The 17,904-nt window shown below is 42.5% G+C and overlaps 1 protein-coding gene and 1 long non-coding RNA gene across 4 annotated transcripts in view; both read left to right on the top strand.

Annotated features, from left to right (window-relative positions):
- The first annotated feature begins 33 nt into the window (after positions 1-33).
- On the top strand, positions 34-4,962 carry LOC121889380. The gene is made up of 3 exons (XR_006093508.1): positions 34-136; positions 1,904-2,075; positions 4,308-4,962. It is a non-coding gene; the product is annotated as an uncharacterized LOC121889380 (long non-coding RNA).
- A 1,000-nt stretch (positions 4,963-5,962) lies between these two features.
- chd3 (chromodomain helicase DNA binding protein 3) overlaps positions 5,963-17,904 on the top strand; it is a 44,242-nt gene continuing 32,300 nt past the window's right edge. For 2 of the 3 annotated variants that reach the window (XM_042401284.1, XM_042401281.1), the window contains exons 1-13: positions 5,963-6,504; positions 9,020-9,147; positions 9,243-9,431; positions 9,554-9,681; positions 12,432-12,670; positions 13,004-13,143; positions 13,290-13,419; positions 13,569-13,747; positions 15,076-15,345; positions 15,729-15,932; positions 16,528-16,751; positions 16,940-17,071; positions 17,506-17,602. In XM_042401284.1, coding sequence (XP_042257218.1) covers positions 6,342-6,504; positions 9,020-9,147; positions 9,243-9,431; positions 9,554-9,681; positions 12,432-12,670; positions 13,004-13,143; positions 13,290-13,419; positions 13,569-13,747; positions 15,076-15,345; positions 15,729-15,932; positions 16,528-16,751; positions 16,940-17,071; positions 17,506-17,602 — 2,223 coding nt within the window. In that variant the 5' untranslated portion in view covers positions 5,963-6,341. The remainder of the gene's footprint in view (positions 6,505-9,019; positions 9,148-9,242; positions 9,432-9,553; positions 9,682-12,431; positions 12,671-13,003; positions 13,144-13,289; positions 13,420-13,568; positions 13,748-15,075; positions 15,346-15,728; positions 15,933-16,527; positions 16,752-16,939; positions 17,072-17,505; positions 17,603-17,904) is intronic. The other variant, XM_042401285.1, reaches the window with a different exon arrangement.

Raw genomic sequence — 17,904 nt, 5'->3', positions numbered from 1 at the left:
TTTTTTTTTTTTTTTTTAAAGGGAACGGCATCATCGAAGATAGAAAGATAAAAAAAAAAACAAGTAAATTATTACACTGGCAGCACAAGTGGTTAACAGAGGAGGCAACAAACAGCGGAAAGGAACACTATTAAATGTAAGACTCTATTGTTAAAGCTGATATTTTTACACCTGACCTGTTGTGTTGTTTCAGCGAAATTTATTACAGCCACATGCTGACTCTAACCCTGCTATTAAATGTATTATTTTAATGGACTTTTTGAAAAATTGTATGATATTTTAACTATGTAACTGTTGCTGAACAGCGGCCTCTGTGGCCACAAGTAACAATTACAAGTCATAACATAGAATAATGTTATATGTATATATTTCCTTAAATTTTCTTGAGACAGTTGCATCAAAGGACTGGTTCAGAATTTTTCAAGTCTGTCTTAAAACAACAGTCAGAAGCCCAAATGAACATTGAATTATGTTTTTCATGCTGTAATCATTTATTCTGTTCATACTGACTATTAGAAGATCCCTATACTGTGTTTTTTTTTTAAATCTGTGTTTTTAACGGTATCATGCTCGTAATTTCGTTCTGCTTTGCATCACTGATGTTTTGCTGAATGACAATAAAAGGATCTTGAATCTTGACCAAATCCACAGTCCTCCTTCTGTGCAAAAAATGTATTTAAAGGAATATTTGAAGCTAACATGAAGCTTCAGCTGTCCAAATTAGTCAAATCAAGTATATATCTTTCAACGTTAGCCTTTTTAGAGCCAAAGTCCCTCTTTTTTATTACCATACTCCCAGCGTAGCTCAACATGGAAACACTGTCCAAGGACACACAAATAGGGAATTTGATGCTAAAAAGACTATAAATGTGTCAGATATCTACTTGACATGACTAAGTCAGACAGCTGAAGCCTCATATAAGCTTCAGATAAACTTTTAGATGCATTTTTGCACTAAATGACTGTGATGAAACACTGTGGATTTTGGCTTCCATCACTTAAAGCATATTTGAAGGGGATCTTTTAACGGCCAGTATGAAGAGGAGGAATTATTACAGTGAGGAAAACCTTTTTCACTGTTCATATGGGCACCTGACTGTTGTTTTAAAACAGGCTTGGAAAATTGTGAACCTATCCTTTAAAGGCGTCAACATATATTCTTTAAAAAATAAAACCATCAGAATTGTTATCTGGCAGCGGTGTGTGTATTCTAATTGTTTTTTACACATGCCCACACACCAGCTGACAGACTCAGTAATGTCAGTTAACACAGAAATATCTGTCCAAATTTAGTGGCTAACTATAGCCACTAAAAGCAACTGGTGATACCAAACCAAGTATAAGACTGTAGCAGCAACACCCCTGAGTTTATTGAGTAAGGTGTTTTATTGCTTATGAATGCAACTTTTAATTTGTATGATAAACATTTTATTTCTTCTTTCAAAAGTAACATAGTGTTGCTTTAATGAACTCTCAGACAAGATTTTACCCAAAACAATGGTGAAATAATGGAAAAGACCTCAAATGTCCCCATTATGATGTGTTTATTTACTCACTCTTCCAGCTGTTATGTCTTTGTTTCTGTGTCTTGATAAATAAAATTAAAATAAATATAGTACTTTAGTTTTAGATGTCGCCATTTGAATGTAGAAAATGATATGTTAAAATATAATTACACCTTGATTTGTGAAATTACACCATGATTTTGTACGTGTCATTCCTGGAAAAGATAAGATAAGAATTTCTGGAGTGGGACTCTCAAGTCTAAAATGCTAAGTGAGCATGAAAGGTTGGTTGGTTTGACCCTTGAACTAAAGTTGTCAGTGTTAATCGGCCAAATCAATCAATTAGCCTAACATTTTTATCTGTATTCCTGATTCAGATTTACACCCTCTCACTACAGGCTCTGACCCATGTGATCCACTGACTGTGTGAAGTGTACGTGCCCCCTCCTGGCTCTGTCACGTGCCAGGCCGATGACTTCGGAGAAGCCTGCTGGAAAGATAAACAGCACGAGGGAGGAACTGCTTTGGATACAAACTCACACCTTGACGTTACGAGAGCTACAGATGGGGGTGAGCGGTATATGCTGGTTTGCATCCCTTTTTTTGTGTTGTTGTTTTGTTATCTGGACTCCTGTTGACCCCTTCAAATGAAGCAATGTCTACTTGCAACACCTTAGTTGCACATGTTTTTCATTTGTCAATGTCAGTTCTTTCTATTACATATTTGAATCATTTTTAGATGCCTGAAGAAGCAAAATTATCCAATTTTACAAGAAGAAAGCAAATGTTAGAGGAAAGTCAGATTATTGAGTCAGAGAAATATGTCTTTTCTGCATTTGTATCATTTTAATCAACTTGCGATCCCTTGTGGGGGTCCAGATCCTCAGGTTGGGAAACACATGAAAGCACTGTTACTATTTTAGCTCTTCATGTGCCAGTTAAAAGCCTTTAAGACATCAGAGCTCTTGAGGCCAGTCTGGTGGCGCTGTCTTGTATCTCGCCTCAGGTGTGGACAGATCAGCTGTGTTTGGGAGGTTTGTTATGCAATCAGCAGAGTTGACTTGAGTTCCTGCAATTGTACATGTACTCTACACATCATATTAAAGTGGAAATGTAAGAGACTCCCTCCTTTGTTGTTCTCAAATTAAACGCTGATGCAACTCCTCCAGAAACTGTAAATCTCAAGGGAAGACAATTGGAATCCATTAAATGACTCACGCACGCCTAAACACAAAAAAGAATAAGTCATACTTGCATTTAAAACACTGTCAGGACGTGTGAAGTGTGAAAGGACGAGCGGACACAGATCAACGTAAGGCGACTTCCTCTTTTCTCCACAGGCCCCCTGCTGCATTATCAGCTCTCTGGGTTGCCTCAGTTCAGACAGCTGAGCTCTGAATGGAGAACAGGAGCTGGTGTCTTCCTCTGTGTGTTGTGTCACACTGCATAAAATCTGGGTTAGCTAGAGCGCAGCACCCAGGGGAAGCGCTTCTCCCTCTCATCCTCGGTGTATCTGGGGTGGGGGCATGGAGGGGAGGGGGGTGGTGGTGGTGGTATTCTCAGCACAGACAGTAGTGCAGTGTGTCAGGGCCTGCAGCATATGAGAGTCCTGGCTAGTTTCACCCTTTTTTTTTTTTTGCACAGTCATGGCTGTAAATACCTCACACACACATGGATGCTGTGGGTGAGGGTATGTGAACTACACACACACACACACACACACACACACACATAGACACACTGCAGCCATCCAATCTGGCAACAGCAGTCTCCTCAGTGGCCAGAGGCTTAGTAGGGGGCTCCAGTCGCACACTCAGATGCACTTTCCCTGCACACACACACACACACACACACACATCTCCTCCTCCTGTGTGTCTTGCATTGCCGCCGTGTCTCTCTTGGCAGATGTGTCCATTGGATCAGGCACTAACAAATTCCTCTCGCCTCATTTGTGGGCGCGGGGGGGAAGCTGAGCCGGAGCGGCTCAGACACCTGTTGCAGGCAGGGAAAGAGAGAGTGAGAGAGAGAGAGAGAGAGAGAGAGAGAGAGAGAGAGAGAGAGAGAGAGAGAGAGAGAGAGAGAGAGAGAGAGGAGTGGTGCACGGGAGACGAGGCGTAATTGAAATGCTTGTTTACGTACATGATATCCGGTTATTGGTGTGAAAGCCGCAGATGTCAGGGTTCACACATACAGACAGAACGTGGGGAGGGATAAAAAAACAAAACGGATGCGTTGCGGCTGCGTGCCACGCGCTCAGGATGGCTCAATCTTCGAGCTCTCACCTTCTGTCACATCACTGCTCTCTTCACTGTTTCTAGTCATATCAGGCGGCAAAATTAAAACCTAAATCCAACATGCTCCCTCTACAAATGTATAGTGTAGTTAAAAGTACTTTTGAGGGGGTTCAGTTATTGTGCCAAAGGTCTGCCTGTTTGCAAAAGTATGAATAACTCACAAATTAGGGCACAGAACTTATGATAATTACACTTACAGTGAGTTCAGGCTCGTTAAGTCACTCGTTAAGTGTTCCTCCAGCCAATAAACTGATTGTGTCAGATACAATAGCTCCCTTAACTCTGTACAGATATAGGAGTAATAAGAATTTAAAAACATCTAATTTATTCGACTTTTACATGAGTTAATAGACAATATTCAACGGACAGATTCGTGAATGAGGCACCTCGGCTTTTGTCTGACTGCACGTATTTTCTGCTTTAGAAATTCGGAGCGAAGATTGTGAGTTTATTTGTTAGAGTGGAAACTAGATGAAATCCTCCAGTTGCTTCTTTGTTGTGCTCTCAGGTGTAGCCGGAGCCGTAATGGAGTTATGACCCTGAGAGCATCCCGGACAAGGACGAGGACCCTGAGCTTTTCAAACCTGCTCTTCCTTCTCCACTTCTACAAAAGGCCCCTTTTTGCACAACAGACTTTTTGACTCGTCACGGTAGGAAAAGCACAGGTGTTATTTATAACATTAAGCCGTGACAGTGTGACAGTGAGCCAGCACGCACAATACCGCGACCCCTGAACCCGAAGCAGCTCCGAGGAATTCATTCATTGTCAATTTTTATGATTTACACCTGCAATTTTTCCTACTGTGACATATCAAAAGGTATTCTGTGAAAAAAGGTCTGTTGACATTGGTGCTAACCTCTAAGGTCACCTCAGGCTGCTTGGACATGATCCTAACACAAGAGACTAGATTTCTTTTTGAGGTTTCAGCCGCATCTCACAGTCTTCTGCTTTGCTCTGAGGGCCAAAAACCTCACCTTGTGTTCAGATTTTTTACTATTTACTGTTTCCAACATCAGTAATTTATTAAAAAAACAGAAAAGCTGTCACCTTTTCCCCCAAAAATCCTGACATCTCTTTGTCATTCAGCCTCTCTGTTGCTGCTTTTATCTGACTTTTTAAACAGTTTTGAATGAATGCAATAAAATAAGTTCAAACTGTGGAAAAAAAAAAAAAAAATAGCCCCTGGAGATTTATTTAACTACATACTGCACATTTTTAACATATTCTTTTCTTTGTGCCGAGAAGCTCATTCGGATGCAGATGTTTTAATACAATCCGGCTCTTTCTTTTTTTTTTCTCCCTTCCTATTTTTACCTACAGCCGAGCCACCGGTTTCTCCTGTCTGACCCCTGTTTCATCGTGAGGTTTAAATGCGAAAGGCAAATCAAAATTCCTTTTGTCAAAACAAAAGTGCCCCTGAGCAGCCACTGAGGGCTGGCTGGGGTCTAGGGATTCCCATGGCCTTACTGCCATCCAGTTGACACAGCACCGCTGCTCCTGAGAGGACTGATATTACAGTAAAGTGTTGAGAAAAAAGCTCATGTTTGTATTGAAACGTTTGCACCGCAGACGGATTGTATGCCTCGAGCTGTTTAATAAGGTGATTTCAAAGTGGGGAAGTGTAGTTTGCATATTCTGAATTGTTTTCATCCCCACCACAAGTAGTTAATTTTTAAGCAATACAATCTGATGTAAGTCTGGGCATGGCTGCGGCAGATTTTCCCAACCCCCCTCTCTCTCAATCCCTCCCCAGCTCTCTGACACTCTCTCTCTCACACACACACACACACACACACACACACACACACACAAACACACACACACACACACATACACACACACACACAACCCTGCTGCTGCTGCTGCTGCTGCTGCTCCAAAATATTTTTTATACAACGGTGGGGGCTCTGGAGAATATAAGGTGGCCATATTTGATAGATTTGTGTCGGGCTCTGCAATGCAGAAAGCGAGAGTTGTTGCGTGTGATCTTGCAAGTGACAGTGACACCAGGCGAGTGTGTCGGATTCGTGACTGATCCGGACTTGGGGAGAGAGAGAGAAAGAGAGAGAAAGAGAGAGAGAGAGAGAAAAGAGAGAGAGAGAGAGAGAGGGAGAGAGAGAGAGAGAGAGAGGGAGAGAAAAGAGGGGGGGGGGGCAGACAGAAAAGAAACAAACAAGTAACAATGTAACTTACATGCAGTCACACACCCCTTTTTCTTGTAACAATGTGTACGTTTTTAAGGAGGGAGGGGGCGCGCAGAGGGAGAAAGAGAGACGGAGAGAGACTGAGAAAGGAGGAGGGGGGTGCGTTCTGAAATAATATAGTCAGCCATTTTTTATGTAAGGGGATTTTTTCTTATTGGGGGGGTTGTTAAAAAATAAATATAAGAGGGCGGCCATCTTTGTTGCTCTGCCTAGTGTAAAATATTCCAAAACGCCCCCCACTTTTTTCTGTGCCGATTTGAATATTAAATAAATATCATATATTCGGGCAAGAATACGCTTTTTTGAATACAAGGACGGATCCAATGACAGGAGTATAATGTCCTCTCCTCTCCGGTCCTGTGAGGAAGACGAGGGCATGGTGGTTAATTCCGAGGGAGGAGATTTTGATGAAGAAGACGACGACGGAGACCTAGACGAGAACGCAAGCGACATAAACTCGCCGGCGGCGCCTCGGGAAACTGCAACACCAGCCGCGCCAGGTACAGTAAAAAACTGGCGGACAAAGTCGGGAGCGCGCACACCAAATAAAAACACTCTTTTAGACGCACTAAAAATGTGGAGAAATGGCATGCTGGAAGTAGCCGAAACCCGCAGTTTGTGCCCCCCATATCTGGGCTTCTCCAGGTCCTGTACGGTACAGTAGAGAGCTGAGGACTCGGGTGCGCGCTTACAAAAGAGAAACATACTTACTAGTCCAGATTTTTTTTTTTTAAAAGGAGGTTTAACCATCTAAAACCCCTATTCATCAGGTATATGTTGCACATATATGTCTCTCATCATAGTCCCGTATTTGCAGCTATATGAGCGGCTGAGGGGGGAGAGAAAAAAGACGAGAGCGCGCTTGCAAAAACAGAAACTCCAGTCCAGTTTGTAACAAAATGCACAAAACCCCCAGCCTGCCAGATGTGTTTCTGTGTTGTTTCACATGCTCAGTCTCCCTACTCCACTTCCTCTTCGCCTCCAGCGCATCCCGACAAAGTTTAAACTAACTTGGCACAGCTGATTTTTCGTTGCGCTTCACCACAAAAAGTTGCAGCTCGCGTTTTATCTCTTAAATCCCTCTGACAGGTCCTAGACATGCATGATCATGTAAATGAGCTCGCTCTGCGGGGTAATAAGGTCACCCTGAAGGGTAAAAAAAAAAAAGGCTCACGGCAAAGAAACACTGGCATAAATATGGACTCCTCTGGCCGGAGGCTACATTTGATACCCATGTCGAGGAGGAGATGCTGCGCTGTGCCGTGCAGACATGAAAGCCGGGTGATGGTGTGAAAATTGTGGGAGACAGAAACTTGCCCCTCTACCCCTCATTGTCGCTATGACAGGTCAATATAGGACACTGCTGCAGCTGCATGCTGCTCACTTATTACGGGACAGAAAGGTGTGACTGTTTTCCTCATTTTTAGCCCCCTCTGGTAGCTTTGCATACCTGCTCCATAATTAGCTGAATAACATTTTCATGACGTGTTTACTCTCTGGGTTTGACTCCACAGAACTGGACGTTTTTGGGTTTTTTTTTGCTGCAGCATATGCAGCATTAGTTGTCAGTATTGATCATTTATAAAAAAAAATAAAAAAAAAAGGTGAAAGATTGAGTGCATTTGGCATTCTGGATGTTTCTGTGACAGTGAAGTTGTTGCAGTGAAACTAAAGGGTGCAGAAAGTGGTGGTTGGTTAACCACATTGCTACATTAGACATCAAAAATAAGTGCTGCAGCCTTAAGGTTGCAGTTTATTCATAACAGGAGTATAATAACTAGTGATATGTGGTTTGGATGCGATGCAGATGTGACAGAAAAACTTAAAAGTCACAGTGCAGATGTCACAAGGGAGATAATTATGCGTAATTTCCCTGTGTGAATATCATCCTATGCTTTTACACTTTTATTAGCTCGACTCCGGAGCTGCCGCTATGCCGTGTCAGACAGATAAATTAGTGTCGGGCTTCCCGTCGAGGACCTTAACCCCCTCACGACCTCTAGCAGCGGTCACAGCGGTGGTCGAGGTCCCGGTGTGGGAATTGCAGGGCGGGAAGGAGTCGTTCCAGTTCATCGCACCGTCCCGCTGGCGGCCTTTGAATCACCGAGTCCTGCGTGCGTGCTGCTGCCGCCCCCGGCGTGCCTTCGGCGGCTGCACGCTGCACGGATACGCGGGAAGCGGGGTTGGCTGGTTGGTTGGAAGGGGGTGGGAGTGAGGAGGTGGAGGTGGAGGTGGTGAGGGGGGGGGCTGTTTCTGCTGCTGGTGGGAGCGCGCACCAACAAAGGCAGGCAGACAATAAAAATCGGACAAAACGTAGCCGATCAAACAGACTGTTTGCATGGTGGAGACCGCAGCCCATATTTTGGTTATGCTTTAATGCTTTGCTGCATTTTCTCTTAAGCTGAGGCTGCAGCTGTCTCCCTTGTGTGTGTGTGTGTGTGTGTGTGTGTGTGTCTCTTTTTCTACTCCTAAGCCAGGTCAGGTTGCAGGTTAAATTGCTTTCCCCGTGGCTGTGATATTACCCAGGTACCATGGGGAATAACTGGCCTGATATTTTCACATCATTTGTTCCCTGAAAGCAGTCATGTATTTTAGATGTACCGAGGCTGAGAGTCTTCTATGATGTAAGAAAAGTGAAGGGTTTAAACTCATTGTGTTTCCCTTAAATCAAAAGCTTTTTAAAATGAATAAACACTAGATTTTTATTGTTATTACACATCAGGACTTTGGGATAAACCAATTATCCTCCATGCTATTGAGCCACCAACACCAGCTGTCAAATCTACTTAGAGCACACTGACAAACTGTATCTAATTCAGCATGTGTCACAATTCAGACAAGGTCAGAGGTCACTGAAGCCACCTTGGGTATCATGCAGCTTTTGTTGTGTGTAATTATGTTCAGCGGGGATTAGCTGGAAGCGTTTTGAGAAGATTATTGTTCATCTGATTCTGATAGCTGTCTCTCTTTTAATGCTCTCTTTGACCTGTCTCTCCTCTGCGCTTCCCTCCGAAGACGAAGAGGCGGAAATATCTGACAGGGAAGTCCCGTGCAGGAAGAAAGGACGGCCGAAGAAAAAGAAGGACACAAAGAAGAAAGACAAAGAGGGGAAACCCGTCAAAGCAAAGAAGCGCAAGAAGATTGTAAGTCTGTTCAGCTGTCACGCTCTTGATTTCTCACTTTGCTGACTATCAGTGTCTTCATAATCAAACATCTTCCTCTCTCCTCTTCTGTTCAGGACAGTGATGTAGAGAGAGACTCAGACAGAGAAAGAGACTACGGTGACAACTCAGACAGTGTAGCCAGCGACTATGGATCTGGTGAGAAAAAGAAAAAGAGGAAACATAAAGAAAGGAAGGAGAAGAAAACCAAGAAGAAGAAAAAAGACGATGGGGACCGAGACAGCAGTCAGGAGGAAACAACAAAGGTAAAGACTGAAATCTTGTTGTTTCTTTAAAGCACTAAAGTCACATTTGTCCATGAACATATAAAAATTGCTCTGACAAGCGGTTGATGATCTTTCTCATCTCATTGGTGGTTTCTACTCAGCAACCGATAGAGCAGAAGACCTCAGCCCAGCTGGCAAAGGAGTGGGGTCTGGAGGATGTTGATCATACCTTCACTGAGGAAGACTACAGGGAACTCACCAACTACAAAGCCTTCAGCCAGTTCATGAGGTATGGCTGTCGAATTGTCAGATTGTGTTGATGTGGACTGCTGGCTGTTGCTGTTTAAAGATTTTGATGAGGTAATTGAACTTAAAAAAACACATCAAACACAAATAATATTTCTTAAAACATGTCTGGACGGGATCATTAAGCTACAATTTTCAATTGTAAATAGCTCAAGAAATATCTTAAAGCCTTGTTAAGTCTTGATTCAAATGAAACCTCTTTAAATGCCCCGTAGTGCTTTCAAAACTTGTTAAATATACTATAGCTCAAGACATGATTAGGTTGGTGAGTTGTCAGAGACTTTGCAAACTGATTGGAAAGATTTCAAGAATCAAAGGAAGGTTTTGCTGCAGACCATGTGGATGTGGAGTCTGCGCTCGAGGCCTCGGCAGTCCTTCAGATCTAAAATTTAAAATTCATACTAACAGAGAAACCAGTGTTCTCCTGCTGAGAGATCATATCCCGCAGTGTCTTTGTGCACTACTGTACATTGCATGCAAGGTTAACGTCGATGTCCAACTCACAAGGCAAATGTAGTTTGGAGAGTGAGCATGTTGATGTGAATACTTGTCACGTCTGCTGATTGAAAGCAAGCACGCGTGCATACCTGACTAATGTGAAAACACAGACATTACATGTACTTTTGCAGTACACAGCAGCTCTGCTCTGCTTGGTCACCAAATGTAGCAATCACATCACTGTATATATGATTTCTTTGCTGGTTATAACAGTATTAGCCATGAAGATGAAAATAACTTTTAAGTATGCTATTTCAGACAAAGAGACGTCAGCACAAAACTTTGAAAATAATCATACAAACTTTTGCTATGTTCTGTTCTCACTGATAGGAGGCCCAGTGTAACAATTCTCTAAATATTAATAATCGAGTGTTGTCTCGTAGCCACTTCCCTCCCCACCATGTTTTCATTTCTTCAACATTAGGTACAGGTGCTTTCCTGTTTCTGTTTAAGTTTGTATAAAGTTTCAAGCCCAGGGCTGCCAATTTTTGACTTGAGTTTGGAGTGGGATTTGTTCCCGTTGGGGGTTGGGTGGGGAGGTTTACGTTTAGGGGAGGGGGATATTTTAGTAGTACTTCTTTTTGTTCATGATAAAATGAGCATTATTCGTGGTAAACTGACCCACTCAACCTCTCTCTGGCCTTGTTTAGAGCTGCAGTGCTGCAATAACTTTACTAACCTTGCTCTACATAGACCAGCTCTACAACTTTACACCAACAGATCCTGAGTAACACCCGACGAATTCATAAACTTAGACAAATGGCCAAATGAACTGTCAAGTTAACATGACTAAAATCTGGTCAGGTCAGTGATTGAAATACATGAGCCATCCTACAGCCCACACACACACACACATATGAAAAAGACAACACGTGCAAGTATGGGTGCCTGGATATGTTTTAAAATAGGGGAGCAAACTTGGAAAGATACATAATTGGCAGAGGGTCTGGGGGTCCTCACCCAGAAAAAAAAAGTAATTTAAAACAAATTTCCTGCATGTCTACACAACCGAGCCTCTCGGATTAAGTCAAGAAACAGCCACCTGCACTAGTCTAGATTAGTCAGATTGAGGGTGCTATGAAAACCAAGAATGCATCAAGAACAGTGTATAATTGAGTGGATCAGGACAGGAAATGATTATTAGAAGATTGACTAGTTTATATTTTAAATTATATTGATAAAATGTTATGTAGAAACCTATTGCTGGGAATCGCAAGAAAGTTTCAGAGCGACAGAGACACAGAGCGTCTCTGTAATCATAGTAACTCACTTTCACTCCTGCAGGCGTGCACACAGTGCAAGAGGAGAGTGAGAGACACTGTGCTGCTGCCAGAAGAGCCACTGACAGAGATTACTCTGAGCAGCACGCATGGGAATAAATTACAATATAATAGATGTGTGTATATTTCTGGCTTTCCCACCCAATGGTCTGAATAACTCACTGCTGCACGGCGCTGTTGTAGCGCTGTGCTGCTCTGTCTGGTCCGTCTGTGCACTGTCAATGTCCTCTTTTCCCGCCATGACATTATCAGTTATAAATTTGTTTTTCACCGCGTGAGAACATGGATTTGTGGCATGAAAGCGTGTGAAAAGTGTCACAGTCTCACGGTCAATGTGTGAGAGTTGGCAGCCCTGCAAGCCTCTTATTCTCACACACACCAATCTTCTTCTACTACATTGGCATCACCATTCAAAACACAAAGCCTCAATGGTGAAACTTTCCACAGCATATTAACAAAGATACAGATGGCATGGGTTGGGCATAACAGAAGTACTATTACTTGCATTTGTCTTCTCCTGGCATCCCAGACAGCCATGCTAGCCATGTAGCAGTCAGTTTGTCAGTGTCAGCCTGAGCCTCTGCCTCTGTGGCTGACTCACCTGCTTTGACTCTGATAACATGAAGTAATCCATAACATCCAACGCCTGTATCTGTTGGGACATTATTTAGCCGTCTCAATACCGTCAGTGCCCGTAGAAGAAAACTAAACTCTTCTCAGCCAAGTCAACCATGTAGTGTTTCTACCAAATAACTGTAGTTACTACAAACAGTTATAGACAAACAATTCCTATGACTAATACATGGAAGTATGATTAATGCTCACACACGTTTAAGTTGACTGAAAAAGTGTTATGTCACAGCTGTTTCTTCAGGGCCTTTGTCAGATTTCTGCATGTCGCCTACATAGTCTTTCTCTCCGAAACATTTCAGTGATCCTAACCTCTCGCTCCCAGGCCCATGATAGCCAAGAAGAACCCTAAGATCCCCATGTCAAAGATGATGACCATCCTGGGGGCTAAATGGAGGGAGTTCAGCTCCAACAACCCCTTTAAGGGCAACGCAGCCGCTGTTGCTGCGGCTGCTGCAGCCGCCGCCATTGCTGTCGCCGAGCAGGTCTCTGCAGCAACCGCCTCGCCTGAGCCGCCACCTCAACCGCCGCCGATCCGAAAGGCCAAGACTAAAGAGGGCAAAGGTCAGTGGGGTCAGCTGTAGTCCGTGCTTTGGTTAAATGTCCACCTGAAGTGTTATTTATCCTATACCCCTCAGGGCATACAATCCAGCAGGATTAAAAGGATTGTTTCTAGTTGTGATTGCTGACCTCAGACTTTATCTTAAACACATGCTGTTGTCTTGTGACCAGCTGATGTTTGCCTGTATTGTAGTTTATATGCAATATAAGACAATAAACCAAGTGTACTATTTGTCAAAATCATCCTATTTACTTTTACTTTTTTGCTTATACAGTACACTCACCATCTTTTCTTTCTTTTATGTCAAATGTTGCATGCTCTTGCTATCTGTTCAGGCCCAGGCTACAAGAAACGCAGTAAAAGTCCTCGAGTCCCAGACAAGAAAAAGGCTTCGGCTGTAGCCAAGGCTAAAAAGATGGCACCCATTCGTATTAAACTATCGCCCATAGGCGCCAAGAGGAAGAAGAGCTGCTCAGTGAGTATAAAAAGTTTGTAGGGTGCTGAAAACAGTGGGGTCTCTCGATGTATCTCACTGAGCACCCACTCTCTATCTCAGTCTCAGATTCTCTTTTTTCCTGTTTCTTTCACTCACCCACTCGACTCTTTCTCGTTCTCCGTCAGAGCGAGGACATGGACGAGGATGAGTCTGAGCAGGAGGACTCCAGCGTGCACAGCTCCTCAGTTCGATCTGACAGCTCTGGCCGTGTGAAGAAGAGCAAACGAGGACGGCCGGCCAAGAAGAAGAAGAAAAGTAAGGACAACCTGCTCGTTAAGTGTACTATACAGGACTTAATTATAGATGATATAAAGTATTCTCAATTTGAAACATTTTTACCTGTGTACATGTTTCCGTCCTTTGTCTCCTATCTTTTTTACACGCGTTGTTCTCATACCTTCCAGTTCCAGGTGGTGAAGAGGAAGGTGATGGCTATGAGACCGACCATCAGGACTACTGCGAAGTGTGTCAGCAGGGTGGCGAGATCATACTGTGCGACACTTGTCCCCGAGCTTACCACCTCGTCTGCCTTGAGCCTGAGCTGGACAAGGCCCCCGAGGGCAAATGGAGCTGCCCGCACTGCGTGAGTCCAACTACACGAGAATGCATCTGTTCCAGCTTCATTTGAATATTTATCTCAGAGCTACACGGCTAAACCTGAGTGAAAAAAATAACAGTTAAAAGTGGTTTGTTTTTACATGCTTGGAGGACCAGATGAATAGAGGCTTTGTATTACAGTTGCATTACAGATTTCAGCAGAACTGCTCTCACAGACAAACACAATCCTGCCCAGACAAAGACAGACACCTGAAGCGTATGCGTGGGTGTAAATGCATTCGGTAATGTCACAAATATGAATGCTCATTTTTTTGGTTACCATGACACAGTTGTTTTTATGCTGGGTCTGTGATGCAAAACAACTTAGATTAGTCAGCACAATTAGGCCGAACTGGATCAGCACTTCAGCACAGCAGGCCTGAAACTGCTGAATAGCAGGCTAATTTAACAAAGTAGCCAATGCAAAGTTTAACATTTGCTTGCTTGCCGTGACTAATGCCAACTTCTACCAGATCAGATTTGTTCATTGTTGATTTTTATACCCACTAATGTCCATCACTGGTTAGTAGCTGTTGTTGCAAAAATGGTAGGCCACAAATATGACTTTTTTTTGCTTGAAAGGTGTTACCGAATGGTGTTACATAAATCAGGTTGTTTTTTAACCCCTATTCTAAAGCCGAAACAATTAGTCGATCAACAGAAAAATAATCGGCAACTATTCTGATAATTTATTAATCATTTCAGTCATTTTTAAAGCAAAAATGTCAAACATTCCCCAGATACAGCCAGTCATTTGTGAGCATTTGCTGCTTTTTTTAGGTTTATGTGATAGTAAACTGAATATCTTTTCGGTTTTTGACTGTTTGTCTAATAAACCAGGCAGTTTGAAGACACCACCTTGGATTTAAGGAAACTCTGGCAGACATTTTTTACTTGTTTTTAGATGTTTATAGACCAAACGATTCACTGATGAATTGAGAAAATAATTGCCAGATTAATTGATAATGAAAATAATCATTAATTACAGCTCTACTTTATTCAGTCCGGGTTGTGTCACACTCACAAGGGCACCTCAGCAGTGATTACAAAGGAAGAGCAACTACCGCTCTTTCACTTTCCCCTCTAAATTTATCCTCCTGGTCTGGGGGATCGAACTCATGACCTTTCAATCACAAGCTGGCCCTGAGTTTTCCTCCCCTTTATCTATTTCTCTCAGTCCTAGTTAATCAACGCCAACAAGAAATCATAGTTATCACCTGGTTTCACCTTGACAGTTAAAGTCATCAAAGAAGAAGTTATAAAACTCCTGTATTCATGTATTCAGGATTCTAATGTTTCCCTTCCCATCCCCAGGAAAAAGAGGGAATCCAGTGGGAAGCAAAAGACGAGGACTTTGAGGATTTCGAGGAGGACAGTGAGGACAGAGTGATTTCAGAGGTCGGGGTGGGGGTGCCCACCGGCGCGGAGGAGGAAGACGACGACCACATGGAGTTCTGCCGGGTGTGTAAAGATGGAGGTGAACTGTTGTGCTGTGACACCTGCACATCCTCCTACCACATCCACTGTCTAAACCCTCCGCTACCAGAGATCCCCAATGGAGAGTGGTTGTGTCCGCGATGCACGGTTAGTCACTCTTGTGTTCTTTGTTTTACTTCGTCACTGTTTGAAAGAGCCTGTACTTTGTTTATTGTCAGTTTTCTGATTTGTTCATTGACTGTTTCTGTTGCTTTACTAAACTGTTAGGTCTTAAAAATAGCAAATAAGTATAAATAAGTTTAAATTATGCCCCTAGATGGTGGATATTGTTTGGTGAAACCTTGAAATACATCACATCACTTTGGGAAGCTTTTACGTTCATAAGTTTTACCAGGATAATACAGTCAGTCACATACATTAGAGGGCAGTTTCACCTAATTTAAGTAAGTATATTACAATTAAAACTGTCTATTTCTCCTTTATGCAGTAACTATAGCAAGGTCTGATTAGTCACTATATTCCTCCTCTAGTGTCCGCCAATCAAAGGACGTGTCCAGAAGATCCTCCACTGGCGGTGGGGTGAGCCTCCGCCTCCCATTCCCGTGCCCCCGGCTCCTGACGCCCCACCCGACGCCCCCCTGCCACCTCCCATGAAGGGCAGAGCCGAGAGGGAGTTCTTTGTCAAGTTGGCCGGGCAGTCATACTGGCACTGCACATGGATCACTGAGCTGCAGGTGAGATGATGAATGCAAAGTGACGGTCAAATCCAAGAATTATATGAGGAGAGAGTTCAAGAACAAACTCAAGAATACAAGGATGAAGTATGGCGGTTTAATTTTCTCGGTACTGCCGTTTGGACATAATAATGGATTCTTGCATTGAATCTTAGAATTCAATGCAAGAACCATCTGGTGCACCAAATAATTTGCATTTTTTTCCAATTTCTCTCTAATTTAGTTTATTTCTTAAAATACTGGATACCTCTCAGGTCTCTAAAAATCAAATGAAACAATCTAAGAAAGAATAGTGCTCATATCTTATGTCCATGCTAAAGCCATAACCTGCAATTAGGTGTATATATATATATATAGGTGTGTATATTTATTTTGCTTAATTTTAAGGGGTCACAAGCCAGAAACTTCTGCAGAAAAGTCTGCAAAAGAGGAAAGGAAAAGGAGGAAAGTAAATGTGCAGTACTTTAGCCATTAGATGTTGTATTTATCTTACAAACGTTCAAGAATATATAATGCAAAAGATCGAGAATTGCTTTGAATTTTGGCAGAAACGTTCAGTCTCCTTCTTCTCCTTCTATATATTTCTTCCCTCCAGCTGGAGATCTTCCACTCGGTGATGTACAGAAACTACCAGAGGAAGACAGACATGGACGAACCTCCAAGCCTGGATTACGGGTCGGGCGGAGAGGATGAGAACGGAGTGGGAAAGAGCGAGAAGAGGAGGGCCAAAGACCCCCAGTACGCCATCCTGGAGGACAAGTACTACAGATATGGCATCAAGCCTGAGTGGATGATGATCCACCGCATCATCAACCACAGGTATGGGCCCTAAAGTTGTAATTGATTTATCCTGAGTCAGCCAATGTGATGTATTTACAGTATATTTATAAACTTGCAGATTACAGATGTTTATTTTTTGTCTGTTAAAAAAGTAAAAAAATGATGGATGACAAAGATTGAAAAACATGACATCACCACTCACTGTACTGTATGTGTCTACCTGTAAGTGTGGACAAGAAGGGGATGTACCACTACCTGGTCAAGTGGAGAGACCTGACCTATGACCAGTGCACCTGGGAGAGAGACGACATGGAGATCCCTGACTTTGTCATTTACAAGGCAAACTACTGGAGACACAGGTAGGACGAGCAGTGAATGCATCAACCCTCACCGACTTGAGTATAGAAAAAAAACACTCCAGTTTTGATTGTAAGATGAAAGCAGTGCTCCCAATGTATTTTAAAAAAAAGTTTCAATTATGGCCAAAATATTTCTAGAAAAAGCATATATATGAAAACTGTGCATATACTGTATTTATTGTTTTTTCGTTTATTGCAAAAAAAGTGAATAATTGTATAAGATGTTTGAGCATCTTAGAGTGTGGAAGCTAAGTTTAATGTAAAGGTGTAATTAAAATATTATTGGTTAATTAGTAGTTTTTCTGGACCTGTGTGTAAATTCATGTACTGTAAAATACTCTGCTCATACAAACCTATTTATTACTTTTTTGTTTACTTTCTTGATCGCCTGATTAATTCCTTGACTGAGTAACATCCGTGTTGCTGTTTAACAGAGACGCTATAATGAAGGACGACCCAGACAAACCCAGGAAGATGAGGAGCAAGAGCCAGGAGGGTGATGACGACTCTCCTGCCTCTCCGGTCACTGATGTGAGTTTGATTTGTAGCCGCTACCAATCTGCGTTTCTATTTCCTGTTAAAACACACCGGATCTTTGTCAAAAGATTGTTTGGGATTTTGAATGAAATCACTGTTTTTCTTTGCTTTAATTCCCTCATTTACTACTTTTATTTTGTGGCTGTGGAGGAGGCCTTGCTGTAATTTTCAAAAATCTGACCCCAGTAAATTAGCCTCATTATATAACCGCCTACATGATATAAAAAGCTGGATGTCCCAAAACTTATTAAAACTTAACTCTGATAAGATGGAAGTTGTCATCATTGGCCTTGAAT

The sequence above is a fragment of the Thunnus maccoyii genome, chromosome 22 (genome assembly GCF_910596095.1).
Source record: "Thunnus maccoyii chromosome 22, fThuMac1.1, whole genome shotgun sequence".
Lineage (NCBI taxonomy): Eukaryota > Metazoa > Chordata > Actinopteri > Scombriformes > Scombridae > Thunnus > Thunnus maccoyii.
Note: the sequence above shows the minus strand (reverse complement) of the source record. Positions and strands in the feature narration are given on the sequence as shown.